General features: G+C 43.1%; 1 protein-coding gene across 1 annotated transcript in view; it reads left to right on the top strand.

The window, feature by feature from the left end:
- Positions 1 to 22,202, top strand: part of LOC105021252 (protein kinase C epsilon type) — a 96,781-nt gene that overhangs the window by 17,134 nt on the left and 57,445 nt on the right. Inside the window, exon 2 of the mRNA XM_010888789.3 lies at positions 20,224 to 20,287. Within this exon, the coding sequence (XP_010887091.1) occupies positions 20,224 to 20,287 (64 nt within the window). The remainder of the gene's footprint in view (positions 1 to 20,223; positions 20,288 to 22,202) is intronic.

Consider the following 22,202-nt stretch of genomic DNA (forward strand, 5'->3'; position numbering starts at 1 on the left):
GAGAGAGAGAAAGGGAGAGAGCGAGAGAGAGGGAGAGAGAGATGAATGGGAAGACGGAGAGAGAGAGATGAATGGGAAGTGGTAGTGAGAGAGATACAAGGAGAGTTGGAGAGGAGAGACCCAGTGTACCTGTGGTTGGTTTTCTATACTATTCTCCTTTATGAATATAGCTTAAGGGCTTTATGGAATCCCAGAAACAGATGGGATGTTATAGATGACTTGCAGCTAGTGCCGGCATAATTATATATATATATTAGCTTCTTTGACTGAGACATGACAAGATTTAGAGTTTCGTCCTTGCGAAACTACCGTATAGCTAACAGAACCACCCTACAGTATTCTCCACCCTACAGTACCCCCCCACCCTACAGTATTCTCCACCCTACAGTACCCCCCCACCCTACAGTATTCTCCACCCTACAGTAACCCCCACCCTACAGTATTCTCCACCCTACAGTACCCCCCCACCCTACAGTATTCCCCACCCTACAGTACCCCCCCCACCCTACAGTATTCTCCACCCTACAGTATTCTCCACCCTACAGTACCCCCCCACCCTACAGTATTCTCCACCCTACAGTACCCCCCCACCCTACAGTATTCCCCACCCTACAGTACCCCCCCACTCTACAGTATTCTCCATCATACAGTATTTTCTACCCAAATTACTCTCCACTCTACAGTACTTTCCACCATACAATACTCTTTCACTGGCATGCTTCAAGTTCGCATTCCTTAAATAACATTCATACCTCCCCAAGATGACAGGAAATCAGACAGTGAGGAGGTGGAGGATGGAACCTGAGAGACAAATGTCTGCATGCTAAAACCAAACAACATTTAGTTCACACTGAGTTTATGAATTAGGTTAGGGTTACACAATTAAACCTATTCTTGTTCTGATCTACATGCGTCAGCAGCCCACTCTCTGGCCCACTCTCAACTGTTTTTGTCATCCCTCACTATCTCAGCGTTTCTTGTGTCTGGTCTAGTCCACATCGGCTTAAAAAAGAAACTCCACATCCTCACAAACAGGAAGTCAGGGAACACTCACTCTTCTCTGCACCGGAAGTTGTGGAGAGTTGATCTCCTGAGAGGGAACGAGCCCTGGGGAACATTCTACAGCGTTTCCCCTAGCCCCATAAACCCTAGCCCCCTACACATTATCCACCCTCCAGCTTAGCCCTTCACATGCTAGACCCTAGCACCCTATACCCTTGCTTCTTCTAACCTAGCTCCTCTGCGGTGTAGGGGTCTGCAGGAAGGGGGAAAGGAAGGAGTTGCTTCTGTTTATGCTTGGCAGATATGTCAATCTGGACAAAGGTGGGGCTCTTGGTAACTATGGCCCATGATTTATTGATTGATCTATTCTTCAGCACATACCCAAGTTGACCTGATTTTGCTTGAATGTTTAGTTTATCCTCAGTGTTTGAATAGTTTGTGATTACGGCCATGCCTCGTCGCCGCTTAGCAGCGCTTTTGGTCGACCTGAAAATCAAGACTTCTGTCCCCCTAATGAGTAACATTGGTTTGTATGTAGATGAGGGGGCGGAGCTGTGAGGGACAGACAGTTGTTAGGGGGGGGATAGTAGGTTGTCTGGTGATGCTGTTGGAGCCTTGAGGCACATGACCCCTATTTGCTCGTGGCTCGTGATATGAGCGCCCTTCCATCACACATACTGGCTTACACACAAACACACACACACACACTCAGTTCCAGAGCTACTATATCTTCCTCTCGTCCCTCTTCATTATCACATTCTTACTCAGTAAACACTCAAGCACTATGTGTTAAACAGTTTGTATTCCTCCGCAGTGTACTTTATGCGAGTCTGTGCGTGTTTGTGTGTGTGTGAGAGTGTGTTTGTCAGGAATGCTTTCTACTGTGAGGTTGCGTTTATTTCTTATCAACATGTTGCTGTTGGTCTTTAAGGCTGTCACAGTAGGATCAGATGGCTGTTGGCTGTTGAGAACTCTCTAAATGCACTTAGAAGCAGTCTGCACGCTTCTCATCCATGTAGAGGTGTTTTAATATGGTGTGTCATCCTTGGTTTAGAAACAGTATCAAACCCATTGCTGACCAACCATGCTTTCATCCATTTCCAGTTAATATTGAGGTAGGCATTGTTTTTCACCCCGTGTTACCTGGAAAGTATGACTGAAAATGGCACATGGTGCCAGTGGACCTGTCGTCATAATGTGACCGGTTGGAATCGGAAAACGAGTGGAATTGATCTGGAAACCGTGGGGCAGCTGGGTTCATGCCCTCAACACAGTTCCATGCTGTTGGGTCATTCGGAAAGGCCCCTTCTCCGGACATCGGGACGGGCTAGTGGTCAAGAGCGTTGGGCCAGTAAATGAAAGATCTTTGGTTCTAATCCCAGTTTGTGCGGCAGTGATCTTGAGTATGGCGCCTGACCTTCATTTCTGCTGTGTTTCACTCTGGTTAAGAGCGTTTGTTCAGTTATCAAATGTTAAACCATAAATCACGGCCTCCATCCACGGATGCTGCGCCGCGGCATGATCCTGCACCAGGACGGGAAATGTGTGCCGCATGGGCGCGGGAGATCAGAGCGCGAACCCTATTGTATTATGTGTTACTGTCTGAGGTGGGTCATCAGAGAACGATGTGGGAGTACACCCGGGATGAGAAGTGCACAATGGGAGATATGTTTCTGGGGATGTACGCGTGAACGGCCGCGAATTATCAGGACGGAAGAAAGTTGTGATGGCAGATGGATGTGGGCGGTTCATGATACCTCTCCTTTCACGCTGAGCTTAGAAGGACGGAGGAGAAATAGAAGAAGAGAGAGAGAGATTCAGGTTTCGAAACCATGTGTCTGGTTGTGGGAGTCGGTACACTTTGGTTCCATGTGATTACTCCTCAAATAAAAAGACAATCTGTTCATATGACAAAAGCACTAAGCATGTTTTAATCATACACACTGTTCTGTCCACACTTCTGTCCCATGGTAACTGTGAACACTGGTCCTGTTCAATCCTGGTCACTTTCCTTTTAGTTTGTATTTTCTGCAGTGCTGTTTGCCCAGTTATGCTATATGCGCAGACTCTCATTTGAATGATATATTGGATTGCCTATGTCATTTCTGAAAAGTATACCAGTTTGTGCTATTATATTATTCGTTTTTCTCCTACAGTGCTCTATCTAATCAGCTGTGTGGTTTAGCGGCCAAAACGCGAGAAACGCCAGGACTTTTTCGTACATTCCTTTGCCCTGTGTGCCGATCTGGCCACGGTGTTTGTTGTTACGTGTGAGTATTGGCATGCGTGTAACCGCTGTGCCGTTGAAACGGGGGACGGCAGATGGGAGTGGGAGGCCTACACAGAGGAAGGGAACTGGAGACAGGAGGGATAGGGACGACGTGAAATGACAGACAGCGAGAGAGAGAGAGAGAGAGAGAGAGAGAGAGAGAGAGAGGATGGATCGCGGAGCACTGAAACGACACAAAGACTGAGTAAGGTAGTAAGATGCCAATGCATTCTTTTGACCAGAGTAAGAATTATACAATGACAGTCGGGGGTCAACATTTTCTCCAGGGCGTAAAGGGAACCCAGTACAGCGCAGGTGCGTGCTTCGGTGAACTGAAGTCTTACAGTCCTTACAGAATCTAGCTTGTTTAACATAATCTAACATAATGTCTGCTGTCTGTAAATTAGGATAAATCCAATCCATTACACCAGCTCAGGGGCTATCACACAACAACTTATGTAGTCAGGGGTCACCAAAAAGTATCCTAGAGCAAACTTGGCAGCAAGTCAGACCCATAAAAAACACACACACACCCACCCACACACACACATCAACAGCAGACCATAATTTCCGCTCAAACACCGACCCACATAATGCTGAACCATACCAACACACTAAGAGGTAGGCAGATGTGTTACTACCATGCAGCATCTAGGCCTGCGCCCCACTTTCAGTAATGACATAGACCACCCAATAATCTACATTCTTCAACTGTTTCCTAACTTAGACTATTCGATTATTTTCAAGGTAAGAAAACAGCTGACAAGTGTGGTTGATTTTTTGGGTGGTCTATGCATTTTAGTAGCTACGCTAATGTTACAGTCTTCAAAGTATCCTAATGCAAAATATTCCATCAAAATCTATAAAATGTCCTTAAAATATTTACCACAGAGGTTTGGGTTGACTCTCCTGGGCTTTCCTCCCACTGCTGTATTGATGTCAAAACATATATATCTACAACAACTAATCCTCCATTGTCTCAGTGCTCATGACTGAGCACCAGTGTTAGCTAAAATTATATAATATATAACCTTTTATAATGTAATACTGTGTGTAATATTCTCTGTCATGAAGTCAAAATGTCTGTGTATAGCCAACCTTATATTAAATGAATGAATATTTCTTCATAGTTCTGGTTTACCTGTTGTAGTAGCTTGCATGAAAGCTTGTAGTAGGCTTTCAGTAAAAAACTCCACTGCAATGTTGGGAGGGAGGCAGGCAGACGTTCAACAAACGTCAAGGTTAAGAAATGGTATGCTCCAGTTTAGGGGTGTCTTAAATCGTATTACAACATTCTGCCAGGCATGAATAGGGTAAATATATTGTAATATTTACGATTACAGGAAACAATATATGTTTTGACCACTCGACCTGTTGACCGTACCTCTTTTGGGGGGGCCCGGGTCTTAATTAGGGGGGGTGAAACCCCCCCCAAACCCCTGCGTAATTCGAACCCTGCTTTTGACCTCTGTATCGGGGTAAAGAGGGCCGCAGTCCCGTCTTTCAAACCAAACACAACTCTTATTGGCTTAACAGTTTAATAAGAAGCCCCCAGGGTCTGGCCTTTGCTGCCCTGGGTTAGCCTGGGGGGTTAATTCTCACCATGGAGCGTCACATTAAAGGCACACAGGCCACCGTTGTCTGGTCACTATGTTCAGCATGTGACTGGGCCCACGTCCTGTTCTCACTTATGTAACCGATGTCCCTGTTGGTCCTCTCACACCTGCCGGGTTGTGCTTTGAACCACTCACTTTACAAGATTATAATTCACTTTGAGGAGATTAATCCAAGATTACGTCAGGCCCATTCTCTTAGCACGCAACAGCGACGTGACAGGGGAGAGCAGGGTTGGAGCGCTGGATGACACTGCTGGATGTGTCGCCCGTCCATCCTCTCCTCCTTTTTCTCTCTCTCTCTCTCTCTCTCTCTCTCTCTCTCTCTCTATCTCTTTCAAGAATGTCTTCCCGAAGAGCAGCTGGCAGTGTCAATTGGTAGTGTGGGAGTGAGATTGACACTCGATTTTTCATCTCTGACGTGCTTGTCAGCCCTGGTCTGTGATGGGTAGACGAGGAAGTAACTGTCACAGGCATGTCATGGGACACCCATAGACAGAAGGAAGGGGTCCATCATTTGGGAAATCTTTAACAATTGTGCGTCTCAGTAGTCTGAAGCTGTGCCTCTCTTGTCTTAACTTGTTTATGTTAAACAATTGAAAAGTTGAAAGCAAATTTTTTGTAGGTTGCCTCCATTCTGTTTTCAACTATACTTTGTTTTCGGTCAAATGCAAAGCTAGAGACCTTTGTTTTAAGTCTACATTGGCAACAATGTGTTTAAACTGTAATTTTCAATCACAGTGAAAATACTCTTCTTTAGTTTTTAGTTTTGTTTTATCACTGTTGTGTTTTGTTTGTACACACCTCAAATGGCTTAACAATATTAATAAAATGCTCCAAAAAATTAAGGAAACTCGGGTCTCGATGAACAAAATATATTAAAGATCAAAATCTTTATTGTATGTTGTGTAATTCATTGAGAACAAAATGATGTGACAACGCTCAATGGAAACCAAAATCAACCGATTGAGGGCTGGATTCAAACTGAAAATCAAAGTAAACAATTGAAATCACAGGTGGTTCCAACTTGTGTGAATTTCATCACAGCAGCTCATAATGTGTCTCAGTAGTGTGTATGGCCCCTACGTGCCTGTATGCACTCCTGACAATGTCTGGGCATGCTCCTGATGAGACGATAGATGGATCAGTGAGTTCCAGGACTGTCTGTGGCACTCCTTGGCAGCATCGAATGCTCCGATACATAACGTCCCAGAGGTTCTCAATTGGTTTCAGGTCTAGGGACCGTGAGGGCAAGTCAATGGCACCAATGCCTTCGTCATCCAGCAAGCAAGCACGCAAGTTCATTTGTATAGCACAATTCATACATAGAAGCAATTTAATGGGCTTTACAAAGAAAAATAGATAAATAAAAGCAACAATAAACAACAATAAAACATAATAATAATAAAACATTGAATACGAAAATAGAAATAGAATAAAAACAAAATAAAAACATAACTGGTAGATCCCTTAATACATTCCATGAGGAAGCTATAAAAGCTGTAAGGCTAAACAGTGTGGTTAGGTTTAAGCGCTCAGTCATAGGCGTGTGAAAGGGAACTGGAGCCCGCTGGAGGTCATTTTGTAGGGGTCTGGCAGTGCACCTCCTGTTCTTTCTCAAACAAGGGAGCAGATTACCGGTTCTGCTGCTGGGTGGATGCCCTTCTACGGCCCTGTCCAGCTCTCCTTGTGTAACGGCCTGTCTCGTGGTACCTCTTCCATGCTCTTGAGACTGTACTGGGAGACACAGCAAACCTTCTTGTGACGGCATGTATGGATTTGCTGTCCTGGAGGAGCTGGACTACCTATGCAATCTGTGCAACCTGAATGGGCTGCAGGTACCGCCTCATGTTACCTGTAGTGACAAGGACACTATGAAATGCAAAACTAGAGAAGAATCAGTCAGGAAGGATAGGGAGAGAGCAATTGTCTGTGGCCACCACTTGCAAAACCAATCCCTTTTTGGTGGTTGTCTTGCTGTTGCCTCTCCAGTGCACCTGTTGTAACTTTCATTTGCCACAAAACAGGTGACACTGATTCACAATCGCTTATGCTTCCTAACTGGACTGAATGATATCCCTGATATTTAATTGACTTGGTGTTATACCGTGATGATTACATTTTCCCTTAATTTCTTTGAGCAGTAATTGAGATTATAATGCATTCAACTTCTACGGCGCTTTTCATTACATAAAGCAACAACAAATAAACAGTAGATTTTTTGAAAAAAACTTTCAAATAACTATGACAAGAGGAACATTTAACAGACTTAAGATGAAAAGTCATGGCTTAAATAAAGCTAGCAGTAAGAGGAAGTCAAAGGGAAAAATTGGCATCTTTCCATCCATGCGAAGTGGGGCTTCGTAGTAGGAATAGTTATATGAAGGTCAGAACCAGTGGCTAGCCGCTACCTTAGCTGCTCCACAACAAAATGGAGTAGCCACTTCTGCTTCTGCAGCCAAGAGGTGAAGGTTCCCCCTGATTGCGGCCAGGTAGCCTGTCCTGTCATCTGAGCTGCTCCATCACTTATTCAGCAGGGACAAATTAGTGAGAGACAGACATGGCTGTGGAGGAGTGGCCACTGGCAGGACAGGGCTTGTATGAACGTAGTGCATGCGTAACGAAAGCTTATTTAATATTTAACAGCATACTATGTTAACGGATGGCCTCCCTCAACATACCCAAAATGCATTAATATCATACTCAGTACACACACTCACACCAGTAACTCCAATTAGGTCAAACTTGCTGCGATAATTATGTATAATTAGGTCACTCTGGCTAGTTTTGACAGAGAACTGTGTGTGTGTATGTGTACGTGCGTATGTGTGTGTGCGTTCTGACTGGAGACAGACGTTGGTACCAGAAACTTAAGTCAGTGGAACGAAGACTTCTCCTGTTGGCTGTGCCTGGAGTGATTGTACAAATCCTAAATGTTTCCGCCCAGCATTTCAGATATTTACTATGTTGTGATTTTTCACACTTGTAACATGAATGATCAAGCCTGTCTCAAATTCAAAGCAGCTGATTGTCATTTCAACATAGATTTTCTGTCTAAACCAATGCAACAGATTAGAAATGAAAGAAATGTTTAGCACACCACATAGGCTAATCTACATCTGTTCTGTCTTTGTTATTTGGAGTTCTCGTTCACGTCACAATGAATATCTTCATTATTCATGCACTGCAAGGAAAGTCTTTTGGCATGGCGAATCCATGCCTGACATTAGTCACCAGTGATGTCATGACATGCCTTATCCACGGGTTGAAAGAGGGGGACATTCACATGGGTATTGCAGTCGCAGACCTTTTTGCAAAACCCGTAACACATTTTACTTTGACTAAGTATAACACACAAGATTAACTAATATGTTTCACACTGAAATACATTTTGTATATACAGTATAAAGTACTTCTGATTGTCTATTGTTAAAATCCCTTCTAATTTCACTTATCCTATTGTTTGTTAATCATCACTTAAGACTGTTGTTAGGCGAATTTATATGTTTTACATTACTTTGCCCACTAGATTAAAAAAGACAGAACCCCCCCCCCCCCCCCCCCCCCCCCCAAGGCCCCATATTTTATGTGACATCAGTTTGTTAGAGCACTGTACTACCAACACTGGGGTCCCACCAAGGTCATGCGAAAATCTGGGACCTTAGGGTGGGGATTCCATCCTTTGGTATCTAAACATAGTAGATGAAACAATGTCAAATATATGCAGTATATTAACCAATTAAGACTCCAGTATATTATTACAAAACTCCAAAATGATGATACTTGTGACCCGTTAAATCTTGCATTCAGAACAACAAATTTTTCTTTCATTTGGATTGTGAACGTCTTTCACCACAAGATCGTTGATTCAGCCACTAAGTTTTTGGTTGAATACAATTATTATATTGGTAAAGTCATCAAAACATAACATAAAGCAATTCCCTGTTTAGTCACTGTAACAATAATTTCTATCCCATAATCAAAACTTTGATCAATGAAGACATTCTACAATAATTGATAGAAAAATTTGCTTTTATTGCAACACAGGTTTGTTATCTATTCAGTTGTAACAAATACTATCACCAAGAAATGACAGAAATATCAATGTTTAGCACAAATTACACCAATTCTGTGTTTGCCATTTGACCACCATATCTTGTCCCCGTCACCACGGATATCTTCGTTTTTCAGGCACTGTGGGAAACATGTTTGGCATGGCGAATCCAAACGTGACATTGGTCACCAGTGATGTCATGACTTGGCTTTTCCATGAGCTCAGGGAGGGTGACATGCTCATGGGGATCGCGGTCATAGACCTTCCACCTCCATAATGAAAAGGACATTATGGTGCAGGTCAAGGGTCAGGAATGTGGATTTGTCCCAAAACCATACCTGAATCACCTCTGAATGGTGGAACATTATCCAACACAATTTCACTGAGGAACTCAATAAGGTGTGCAGCCCCAGCTGTGTGGCTCACACTCAACAGCAAGGTTATGGGTTTGAATGTGTGGTAGTCAAATATATTTTCACAATACTGAAAGCCTACTGCATCACATCAAAGCTTATGCAATTATTATGAATGCCATATTTTTCAATGTGTAACATGTCTTCAGTGTTGTAGTCAAGACCACCTAAACCGAGACCAAGTCATTGCCAAGACCAGAGTATATTGAGACCAAGTCAAGACCAAGACAGGGCGAGACCGGGTCAAGACGAAGACCAAGGCAGGTCGAGAGCAGGTCAAGATGAAGACCAAAGCAGAGCGAGACTGGGTCAAGACCAGACCATAAATTGTCATGCCATAACAAAAATAACAGAAATAATTATCTTTAAGATGAGTAAACCACGGAAAGGGCACATTTTTCTTTTAAGTAACACCCAGTGTGGGAAAGATTGAGTTCATGACACTCAAATCACACAAACAGTAGGGTTTCACTAGGTAAAAAGTTAGATTGGATCTGTAGCTGTGTATTTGAACAAAAAAGTAGCACTCTTAAAGTAGTGCCGTGTGCTTATGGCCAGGCAAAGTAGCCTATTTAATATGTAATTTTTTTTCATAGAAGTGTAGGCACGTTACTCATTCTCTATTCTCTGTCACATCTCTAGCTCTCATCCAAGTGAAGTTGTGTAGTACCGCAGCGTTTAACTTAACCTTATTAAGTCGGGAGAGGTACGCAGCTGACATTTGTTAACGTTAATGTAACGTAACATTTTATTCATCATTAGCTTCATAGCTTTATTTGGCCTGGCTAGTCATTGTTTATCACAAACAAAAGCTAAGCAAGCAACTGAAATTTGCGCCCTGAAACATACAGTATAAAATGTTTCATAGGCAGCTAATACTCGCTAAATCTCTTTGGGTAAAGGTGGAAGAGATTTCTGAAGAGTTTTGGTACATAAACAGATTGCAGACGTTAGGTCGCTGGCTTTACTAGTGTCACTTTCACTTACCTTACCTTTTTAATGTTTTCTCTCTAAATGCCGGTACAGGTTTGGAGTAGTCCCTGCTCTCTCAGGCAACGTCTCTTTGCAGAATTTACACACCATTGTGGGTTTTCTTTTGGACTCTATTGTAAACTCTTCGTGGTTCAGGTAACCAAATCTAATTATAGCTGAATTGGCCAGCTTCTTCCAGACAGCCACTGCTTCACCTATGTCCCTCATTCACTTTTGGGGTGCGGGGAGGGGTGATGGATATTTTCGAAATAGGAATGAGTGAAGTTATTGGTTTGAAGCATGACGTTGTACATCCAATCAAAGTAATGATATTAACAAATAAATTAAACAATGCACAGGCAATTTAGTGATATTCCCACAGTTGTGGTCTTGACCGGTCTTGACCGGTCTTGAAATAAAATCCTGAGTTCTCTTTGTCCGAGACAGAGACAAGACCATGTAAAAGTGAGGTTGATTCCGAGATGAGACCGAGACCTTGAAAAAGTGGTCTGGAGATCAGTCTCCTTTACCACTAGCATGCATCATGTCATCATATTTTATTAGTTTTATGTAGTTTCTTATGTAACAAGCCTATCTCTCCTGCATTGCTATTAGTCTCACTGTTTATTTCTCTGCTCTACATGAGTGTGTGACTTGTTTGGTTCTCCTGTCTCTGATGTTTAGGTGCATGCCCAGTGTTGGCTGCTAGAGCTCAGTTCTCTTCAGTTGTGTTCTGTTCTTTTTTCTCTTGAGTTTTTTTTTGTGTTCTTTTATATTGTGTTTTGCTGTGTTCTCTTTTGTGTTCTGGTGTGTTCTCTTTTGTTCTGTTGTGTTCTCTTGCATTCTGTTTTGTCCTTTTGTGTTATTTTCTCTTTTGTGTTCTGTTGTGTCCTCTCTTGTGTTGTGTTCTGTTATGTTGTTTATTCTGTTGTGTTCTGTTCTCTTGTTTGTTCTGTTTTGTCTTCTCATGTTCTGTTCTGGTCTCTTGTGTGTTCTGTTGTGTTCTGTTCTGCCAGGTGTGAGGGCATTGGTAACAGGACCAAGACCAGACATGAACTCCTGTCTGCAGACACAGAGACACACACCAAGGTGGCCGGTTTTATGGTTCAGTTAGTTTTGTCTTTGCCCTCATCCGGGTTTATACAGTATGTGAGTGGGGTTGTAGTGTAGTGTGTCTTTGCCCTCATCCGGGTTTATACAGTATGTGAGTGGGGTTGTAGTGTAATGTGTCTTTGCCCTCATCCGGGTTTATACAGTATGTGAGTGGGGTTGTAGTGTAGTGTGTCTTTGCCCTCATCCGGGTTTATACAGTATGTGAGTGGGGTTGTAGTGTAGTGTGTCTTTGCCCTCATCCGGGATTATACAGTATGTGAGTGGGGTTGTGGTGTAGTGTGTCTTTGCCCTCATCCGGGTTTATACCGTATGTGAGTGGGGTTGTGGTGTAGTGTGTCTTTGCCCTCATCCGGGTTTATACAATATGTGAGTGGGGTTGTAGTGTAGTGTGTCTTTGCCCTCATCCGGGATTATACAGTATGTGAGTGGGGTTGTGGTGTAGTGTGTCTTTGCCCTCATCCGGGTTTATACAGTATGTGAGTGGGGTTGTAGTGTAGTGTGTCTTTGCCCTCATCCGGGTTTATACAGTATGTGAGTGGGGTTGTAGTGTAATGTGTCTTTGGTTGATCAGTGTTTGGGAGTGTGTTAGAGTAGCGATAAAACTGTAACTTTGGATCAGGCTAATAAAAAATATTTATCACTAACCCTAACATTTCAGACAAGCATTTTTGTTAATAATTTTACATTTGTTGTATTCACTCTTTGAATTTGTATGCAAATTGTGTCTTCCCGTCTCACACAGCGAAAAGCTTATGACGGTTACATAGGCAAATTAGCTGCCTGTCTGTTCCTCATTTGCAACATTTCAAATAGCTACTGAAGAGGTCTTCATATTGAATGCTCTTACTATAATATAAATGATGGCTTGCCATTGGAGACAGCTGGTGTTGATGTAGGACACTGGTTGTGCAGTTTCCTTTGTGCAGCTTGTTCCTTGCTGGCTAATTGTAAATGATGATTGATAGACATTTTGAAAATGGCTTCTTGCAAATGCTAATCTATGTAACAGATGTAACCCGTTCTAACTGAATGCACTTATAATAAACATATACAGTAATACATTCGGATGAACGAAAGCGCCTTGGCCTCGGTGGCGTTGAGAAACCTAAGGCCCTATATCCTAGTGTCAAGCTGACCACCACAGTCTATGTTTGAGCTTTGACATCGGCCAGAGCACGGGAGAGGCATATTCCGCTGGGATTTCCTGATCTACTAGTGCTCTAGGCTCAGACGCCTGCAGAGCTAAACATGGTCGTCAGATGAGTGAGTGTGCCTCTCATACATGTTACTTCCTGGTTGGCATAGCAGTTTGGGGAAAAAGCAGAATGGCTCAGATGCCCTATAAGGAAAGCTTCCTGCAGTCTTCAACCCTTCTATATCTGTTGGTGGTTGCTGTGATGAGCCTGGGCTTCAATTACAATTGGATGTGATGAAATTGAGGAAAGAAATTGGGAAAACCCCAAAAAGTTGCAAAACATATGTGTTTTAAAATGTAAGAATGTAAGAAATATACAGGTATATTTATAAATAGTTAATTGCAGAAGTGCAATATAACACATTTGTTAAATAATATATTTTAAAACACATAAAACAGTGCTTTATATGTTCTAAATACATTCACAAGTGTGTAACGCATTACAGAGCATTTCAAAATGCATGCATCTTCTTCTGGTATCCTAAAATGCATCTTAGTAATTTATTTAGAAAAAGATTTTCAAATATATTTCGAATGGGTTTCACAAAGTGTGTGCTGTGTTTGAGTGTGTCTGAGAGAGAGACAGAGAGAGAGTGAGAGTCTGATTTGGTATGTCACTAAACTGTGCAGAGATGAAACACAATGTGCTCTGTGTTCTCCCCGTAACCTTGTTCTGCACCACTCTCTCTCTCTCTCTCTCTCTCTCTCTCTCTTTCTCTCTTTCAGTTTCTTGCGTAGTATTTCTCTGTCTTCTCTTTCTCAGTCCTCCCTTTCTCTCTCTTCTTCCCTTTTTTCTCTCAGTTCCCTCCCTCCTTTTCTCTCTTTGTTTCTCTGTTTCATTCTCAGTATTTCTGTCTTTTCTCTTTCAGTACTCTTCTCTCTTACTCTTTTTGTCTCTGTCTTTCTTCCTCTGTCTCTCTGTCTTTGTCTCCCTCTTTCTTGCTCTCTCGGTCCCTCTCTTTTTCTATCTGTATCTCTGTCTTACCCATTTTCTCCCTCTTTCATTCTTTCTATCATTTTAAATGTGTCCGAGCCTCTGTCCCTCTCTCATTTCCTCTCATTCATTTCATGACAATGGGGATAAGCAGAAAAGGCCGATTAAAAAGGGCTGAGAGAAAAAAGGAAAGAGAGAATAAGCTGACAATGTCAGCCCGGGGGTAATGTAACAATGGTGTCCCTCATTGGATCTCTCCACAAGCCATCAGTAAAAACAAAATGCGACCGCCGTGTCGGTGCTTGGGCATTGAATGTCTACTCGATCACTGAAATGGAAGTGTGTGTGTGAGTGTGTGTGGATCAGAGTACTCTCCCCTCTTTAGCTTGATGTTGGGTGGGCTAGAGCCGTGGAGACCTTCGCTGTCATGTGCTCTCCCTTTATCAGGACGGAGAGGTGCTCCACTGCCAGAGGCCATCCTTATTTAGGCAGACTGAGGCAAGTTGGCAGGTGTGGAAAGGAGGACCAAGGGCCTTTTATCTTTGGCGGACCAGAACAGCCGCCGAAATCTCGACAGTGTGCATGGTTAGACTCGCGCACACGCCCTGCACAGTACCTGTCGTACACAGAGAACCAGTGTGGAGCGAGAGAGCCGAAGAAGGAAGTGAAATCTCTAGAAATGTAATAAAACTATGCAAATGAAACGTTCTTCTCGCATGTGCCTGGGTCAGATGTGGGGGATTTTGTGGGCGTTTTTCTGTGTGAGTTAAGGGGACGTTTGTGAGTAAATGCGCGCGCGTGGGTGTTTGTGTGGAAAGGGACGTATAACGGGGTATTAATGTGCCTTGCATTTAGAGTGCAGCACTCAAAAGCCGTCACTGACATGTCAGTGTCATGTCACATGGTGTCACGCAGATGAGACTGAATACCTGACTGGTTTAATCCAGAACTGTCTCATTCCCCAATATCTGTCTACGTCTGGAATAATGGAAATATATACATCCCCTACGAATACTATTTTAAGAATAGTTTTTCGAGTTTTGTGATAACACTTACAGAATTAGTAGTAACATATATTAATTGAATAAAAAAACACAGTAAATGGAGTAGAGAAAATTAAATGTTGTGGTTATGTCCCCTCCTTTTTTCTCTGGCCTGGCTGCAGAATGTCATCATCACCTGATGCTGGAAGCATGTGATGCAGTGGGGTTGAATCTTTAAGGAGTTAATGAAATATAGAGTGAGTAATGAAAGACATTCAAAGCATTCAGAGTGGATTGGTCACAGCTGGAGTACGACAAGCAGTCCCTTCCGACTGTTGTACGCAGTCAAATGCCTTTGGTTAATACTCAATGTGAAATGAATATATTATAATTACAATGTCAATAACACTGGAAGTACAACAAAGTGCTCTTGGCCTCTTGTCCTGATCTGTTTTTCCACTATACCAGATTTTATTTCTTCACATACAGTGCCTGTAGTGAATTTTTTAATTTTTATATCTGTATTATATATATGATTGTTCAAATCTTCTATCCAGTACTTTGTATTAGTGAATTTGGCACCATTTTGAGTATTCTTGGGCATGCATCTACCGGCTTTACACTCCTGGATTTGGACAGTTACTTCAGTTTGTTCTCAAGATCTGTGATTCCGGTCTTCCTGGTTGAACAACCAGCACAATAAGAACCAGAACAGCATCAAATGTTATTCGGGAGACACGTCTCCACATCGACTGTACCGAAACAAAAGAAAAAAAAGAAAGGAAAGAAAAATGTGCTAGGCCGGCATCCAAGCAGAGATGTCTGGAGGCAATACTTGTTGTCACTTTGGTGTCAGAAGACGGGAAGGAGAAATGTAGTAGAGTTGTCACCTCGAAGCAGTGACCTGGTGTACAGAGAGAAAAGGACCTACAGTACAACTGAGCCCCGGGGAGGCGCCATAAGTGAGAGCCTGTGGTGCAAACACAGATGACTAGTGAGGGATGAGTTAACTGATGTGTGTGAGGAGTGAAATGTTACCAGAAAACACGTCAGGACGGGGATAGGGGGTTCAAGAGGCAAGTGGCCAGGCAGCTGGACACCATTCACTAACAGGGGGTTCATCTAGAATGAGCTGGGAAAGGATGTTAGTATGTACCAGGGTTATGTATGTACGGAACCATGGACTTATGCTGGGTCATGGAAATGCAGATGCCTTCTTTCAAAAGTTGTCGACGGAGTTGTCCGAAAAGAGCCAAAGGAAGTGGAGAGAAGTGAGGGTGGCGAAACGTTTCCCGAGGTTAGAGGAAGGAGCTGGATAGAAAGCAGATAGAGATGAAGAGAAAGTAGCGAGGGAATTAAAGGATGACAGGTCATCGGGACATTTAGTTAAACTCAATTTTTGCTCAGCTGCCCTCAGCCCTGTTCTCTAAGCATGCAGTGAGTCACTTCAGCCACGGAGCAGGAGGGGATGGTTGAACTGACCGGGTGTAAAGAGGAGAGAATCATAGGACGAGGGAACAGGGTAACGAGGCAAAATCAGGAGACAAAAAAGAGGGATTTAGCCGATAGCTGAGACAATAGGATAGATGAGGAGAGAGTAGTATGGGGGAGAGAGTGCGAGCGTGTACAATTATCCTGAGGGGTTAGAATTGGAGGAGAAACAGACAGAAAAAGAGACAGTGTTGTGATCAGAGACGTTTAAGGGTCTGGCAGAGATGAAACGTCAAGAATACATTCCAGTACATTCCTGCTCATGTCTCCTTGATGTTTTAATCCAAATGTTTTCTGATCAACTGAAAGAATCGTATCTTCCGATTGGTAGAAACAGATGATGATAGTGGGTAGCTGAAAGTAGGGGGTCGTAAGCTAGAAATGCATAGTTCAATAACGCTTTAGGGTAGAAACATCAGGCTACATATTCATTTGACAGAGGCTGTGACTTCATCCGCATAGCATTTCATAAAACAGTACCAAGTTTGCTAAAGTGTTTTTTTTTAAGCATATGTTAATATTATGTTAGCAGGCAGTTTCTATACAACTCTATAGCTATAATCAATTGTCCAACACTCCCTCCAGTTCTAATGTTGGGCAACTATTGACCAAAAAGGATGGTATTATAGAATATATATTTTTCTCAGTGACATTCTAAATTGTTAAAATAAAGGTTTATATAAATTATCATTTAAACTAGAGGAACCTTGCACATTACAACAATACAAATTAAGCTCAGTTAACCCTGATGTTTATGTAATACAGCATATATTTCTGTTTGTGATTCAAAGCACATTGTTGCTGGAGCACCTGCTCTAAGAGTATGAATTAGGCTGTTTGAGAAAGTTTGAATCCTAACAAGCTGCCCTGGTTTGAAGCGGCACTCTGTGCTGGAAAACTTTTAATTCTTGTGCTCATTGTATATTTTCTTTCTTCTGCGGCTTCAGACCAATGCCTGAACCTTTCCTTAAAACATTGCTTTTGATATTGAATACACATACATGGTTCTGGACATACACAACTACACAGTATTTCTGAATATCTCCCTCCTACAGATAAAGACACGTTTTATTTACTTTTCCTCACCTAAATCCCACAGAAAATGTTTTTGACTAAGGCGCTCTACAGTCGTTCAAGCGCCGTATGAGGATCGAGCTCTACACAGTTCAAGTCCACAGACACCCACACGAACACGTAGGCTTCACCACACGAATACATATCCTTCTCGCTTCCTCACTGAACCCACTCACAAAAACTCAGAAATGCTATACATCACACACACACACACACACACACACACACCTTTCCTTCCTTAGCCCGAGTCTAAATATAGTGGCCGCAGCACCTGTGAATCTGATTATACCCGGAGGTCTGCTGATGGAAGAAGGAAAGGGGGCGGGTGTATGTTTGTGTGTGTATGCGTGTGTTTGGGGCTGGGGGGGGGCATCGGGGGTCGCGTGGCGGAACAACAAACTCAGCGGCAGCGTGGCGGTCTCTGTCCTGTCCAGACAACATCGTTGTCTTCACCGCTGCCTTGACTGCTTCCTGTCTCCCTCGCTGTCTACATTGTATTCGCTTCAATAGCGCTGATCCTTCTAAGTGGCCGACATCCTATTTTTCTCTCCGTCCACCCGTAGTAGAGAGTGTCACTTGTGCCGTTCAGACAACAAAATGATCTGTTTCCACGTACGGTGCCGCTGCGGCGCCCAGTAGCCTGTTCGATTATTGTTGAATCCAGCAGGCTGAGAAAGACGCTCCCCCAACGCCATCTCTTTGTCTCCCTTCCCCCGCCATTCTCTCCTTTCCTCTGTTTATTCTGCACATCTTTCGGACGACAACCAGAGAGTGAGGGAGGGGGAGAGCTGCGTGAGGGATGGAATGAGGGAGGGAAAAGGAGAGAGACGAAAAGAAAAAAAAGAGAGGGAGGGACAGAGGGAGAGAAAGAGAGAGAGAGAGAGTGTACTAGGTCATCAGGACCTCACACATGCAAGGACTGTTTGCCTGTTCTTCACCTCGGGCTGGCAGTGGGGGGTCCCTCGATGCTGCCGTACCCAAAAAGGGTTGTCTTTACTGGGTGTGGGTGGGAGGGTTTGACGGATGAATCAGGGACAGCTGGGAGAGTAAGACGAGGGCAGCCCAGAGTGTGGAAGAGTGTTTAAATGGCATAGGCAGGCTACAATTATACACACAGCTTTTCGGCACCTCTAGGTGTCTTTCAGTGACTCCATGCGCAACCTGCCCGGGGCACTGGTAACACAATAATGGCATCTGCGAATGTTGTCATAACCTGTTTTAGAATGCATTGTGGTCGAACGAGGGATTTGTCACCGTAGCGGCCCCCTCCTCCACCTCTTATCCTGCCTAGGCCCACGTCCTCTCTGCAGGGGAGGGTGCACCAAATCGTAGCTGTGTGTGCGCTCCGTCAAAGCAGAACCAGATGAGGATACGGACAGGAGCACGATGTGTTTGATGTGTGTGTGTGTGTATGTGTATGTCTGTGTGTGTGTGTGTGTGTGTGTCTGTGTGTGTGTCTGTGTGTGTGTGTGTGTGTCTGTGTGTGTGTATGTGTATGTCTGTGTGTGTGTGTGTATGTGTGTGTCTGTGTGTGTACGTGTGTGTGTGTCTGTGTGTGTGTGTGTCTGTGTGTGTGTGTCTGTCTGTGTGTGTGTGTGTGTCTGTGTGTGTGTGTGTGTGTCTGTGTGTGTGTGTGTGTGTCTGTGTGTGTGTCTGTGTGTGTCTGTGTGTGTGGCATTGCCGCATGTAGAAGAAGGTGCTGTTACTACCCTTCAGTGCCGATGCACCTAACAACCTTACTGATGTTTGTCTATTTTAATGTGTATTTTTATTTGTGGATACAAATCGAGACACTGTGTGTCTGTATGTGTCTGTGTGTATGTTTGTGTCTGTGTGTGTCTGTGTGTGTCTGTGTGTGTATGTGTGTATGTGTGTGTGTCTGTGTGTGTGTGTGTGTGTGTGTTTGTGTCTGTGTTTGTGTGTGTATGTTTGTGTCTGTGTGTGTATGTGTGTGTGTGTGTGTTTGTGTCTGTGTGTGTGTGTGCTGTGCAGGGGGATTATGGACGGGCCGTAGGCGGCTTCATAGCCCCAGCCGCAGCCATCACTGCCCACTCAATTTTATGAAATAATCTAACACACACACACACATACACACACACACACACACACAGACACACACACCAGAACTCACTCTCATACGCTATATGCCCAGCAGAGCTCAGGCAACGGGCGTAAGAGACGGGCACGAGAGGGTGTGGGTGGATTCGGGGGGGGGGGGGGGGGGGGGGGGGAGCATTAGACAGGGCCGTGGGTGAGTGGATGTATAGCCTACCAGCCATATTCGCTGGTCATAGATAAAGCTGCAGTGTAACTCAGAACAGATCCTGCTCTAATATTAACACACGTACACACACACACGTACACACACACATATGCTTACACTCGCACGTGGGCAGGACTGTGTTAAACCAGGCAACTGAACTCTCATACATGTCCTCATCTGGTCGTGTTTTGATACAGCAGCCATTAAGTTTTCATTAGCTCCTGAGAGGGGCCATTACTGCAGCAGCCTCTCTTTCCTCTTCTGCTCAAATCAATACCCTTCACAGAGAGGGCTGCAGATGACTTATTGTGAGTTGTGTGTGTGTGCGTGTGTGTGTGTGTGTGTGTTGGGGGGGGGGGATTAGACGAGAGAGAGATACACAGCTACTGTATACAATAGATTTTTTGAAATGGTTTCATGCCAGTGGGATCACAGCAGATGAAGGGCAAGAGTGACGGTTGTTACATTGAAATAGACTCGGGTTAAGTCACTGAATAGGAATGCATGTAACTCATTTTTTATTTAATTTATGTTAGATCTTTTTTCACTTTCATGACACTTAACAAATACCTACACCCTAATGTACAGGGTTTATGTGTTTCTTCTCAGCATCTTGTCGTTCTTGTTCACGGGCAATGCATATCTTCTCATCCTTCATTTCTAATATAGACATGTACTTCACTACAGAAATGTTTCACCTTCACTAGATGCTCGACACAAACATCAAAACACAACACAGGGCCAGGAGACTATGCTTGCTATTCATTGTGTTATACAGTACCTTACGACTCAAAGTTTTCTCTGTGGTGCTTAACAAAAAAAATTCTGTTTTGTTCTTTTCTCTCAGATTGACTTGGAGCCTGAAGGAAGGGTGTACGTCATCATCGACCTGTCTGGATCGTCTAGTGAAGGTAAGACCAGATATAATCTGTGCTTTTGTAGTAGCAGAGATGTGTGCGTAGGTATTGAGACGTAACTTGCCCATAAAGCATGGTCCCATGCCCAATGTCCACTTATCCCACATGACTGAGAAACGTTCCTGCAAAATATAATTTTTGTTGTTATAGTTTTGGGGCAGATTCTTTGAGTGCCTGAAGAAAATAAAATGACAGCGGACAAAGGATTGGCTAGTATTGACCAAGCTCTGATTGTTTCCTGTTAAATAAAAAATGTTGTGTTCTTGTTGAACCACAATGCAATTTGGAGACATTGCCAATCCGACTTTCAAATGACCTTGCGTGGGCCCGAAGACGTGTGCCCAGTACACTCTCGTTATCCCGTCCCATCTAGCTACCACTCTTTCTCTCCCTTCATACTCTCCTCCTGGATGCTGGAGAGCCACTAAAAGCAGACAGCCCTGCAATTTCTCCCCTTTTGGGTGGCTGGATCAGTTAACTTGGTGTCACTCTTAACGCTCTGCTCTGTGGCGTCTGTTGTGTCTGGCCTGTAAAGTATGTCACATTCATGAAGTCAATCCTAACTCTTTCCTTTTATTCTTGCTCGTTCCTTCTCTCTCTCGCTACCCTCTATACCTTTCTCTCTCTCTCTCTCTCTCTCTCTCTCTCTCTCTCGCTCATTAATGTGACAGTGGCAATAAGAGTGATGTGACTCAGATTTCTGGCTCTGTAATCAATGTTACATCAGGAAATGAACAGTTAGCATTTCCTGTGACTGTTAGTAGCATGAGTGAGTCATTGGAAAGTAAGTGACCTTGTGTGTTTCTGTCTCTGTCTGGGGTGAAGAACAGTATTCATATTATTCTCCATTTATCATGCATAACATCAGAGGTATTTTGGGTAATTTCATTACCATTATCATGAATATACACAGCTTAGGGTTAAGTTCACTTTTCAAATTATTACAAAGATTATTATTTGCTCAAAAGATTCTGCTTTACAGTAACTCCAATCAGGGGCGTAGGTTTGATTTCAAATGTGAGGAGGACAAACACTGGTGACGCCAGGCCGGGGTGCAAGCTGTCCTTACATGAAAAATTTATGAAAAATTGTGAAGCGGTATATACGCACAGAAAGCCGATCCTGAGGTCTGACTGTGATAACCACATAGAAATTGTTATTTAAGCAGCAATATATTATGCTGACAGCATCGACATTTTCTTTATCATAATAAAAGCCATCATTGAAATTTGTAAGGCAATATAGTAGATAAGTAAGGCAATAAGAATAACATTGGAACAGACATTAAACATAAAATGTACAGACTAGATTGTTAACAAAATTGCCTTATATATTTTAATAATGGCTTTATTGTGTGTTTCTATGTAGTTCGAGGTAATGAAACCTCGAATGGCCATCACTACATAGAAACACACTATAAAAAATAAAATAACAAAAACATTTCTATAGAAGTCAAGCCCACCCACTGCAGGCCCTGGTGGAGCTGTTTTTACATACAACCATGGTTTTGGAATGTGATGGCCAACAAGCTCATATAGGTGTGATGGTTGGGTGTTCACATACTTTTGACAATATGCTGTGCACTGATGGACACAAATCTCATTGATTCTGCTACAACAAAAACAAAAAATACAGCCTTCAGCCATTTCATTTAATATTACTTAGTTTACATATTGTCTATGATGAGTGCTCTTAGTGAAAAGCTACAAAAGTCCTCTGTATTTTAATATGTTGCTGATATGTGATCTACATGTACCTTTTGCCAGTACTGTACTTGAATTTAGCAACCTCACCTCCTAAGCTCCACCGCTCTCTTGCATGACTACACAGGTTGACTCAACATCCTTCTGGTTCTGCTAATAAATATGAAAATTCAAGATATGGGCTACACATAACTAATTTTATTTAA

The sequence above is a fragment of the Esox lucius genome, chromosome 5 (assembly GCF_011004845.1).
Source record: "Esox lucius isolate fEsoLuc1 chromosome 5, fEsoLuc1.pri, whole genome shotgun sequence".
NCBI lineage: Eukaryota > Metazoa > Chordata > Actinopteri > Esociformes > Esocidae > Esox > Esox lucius.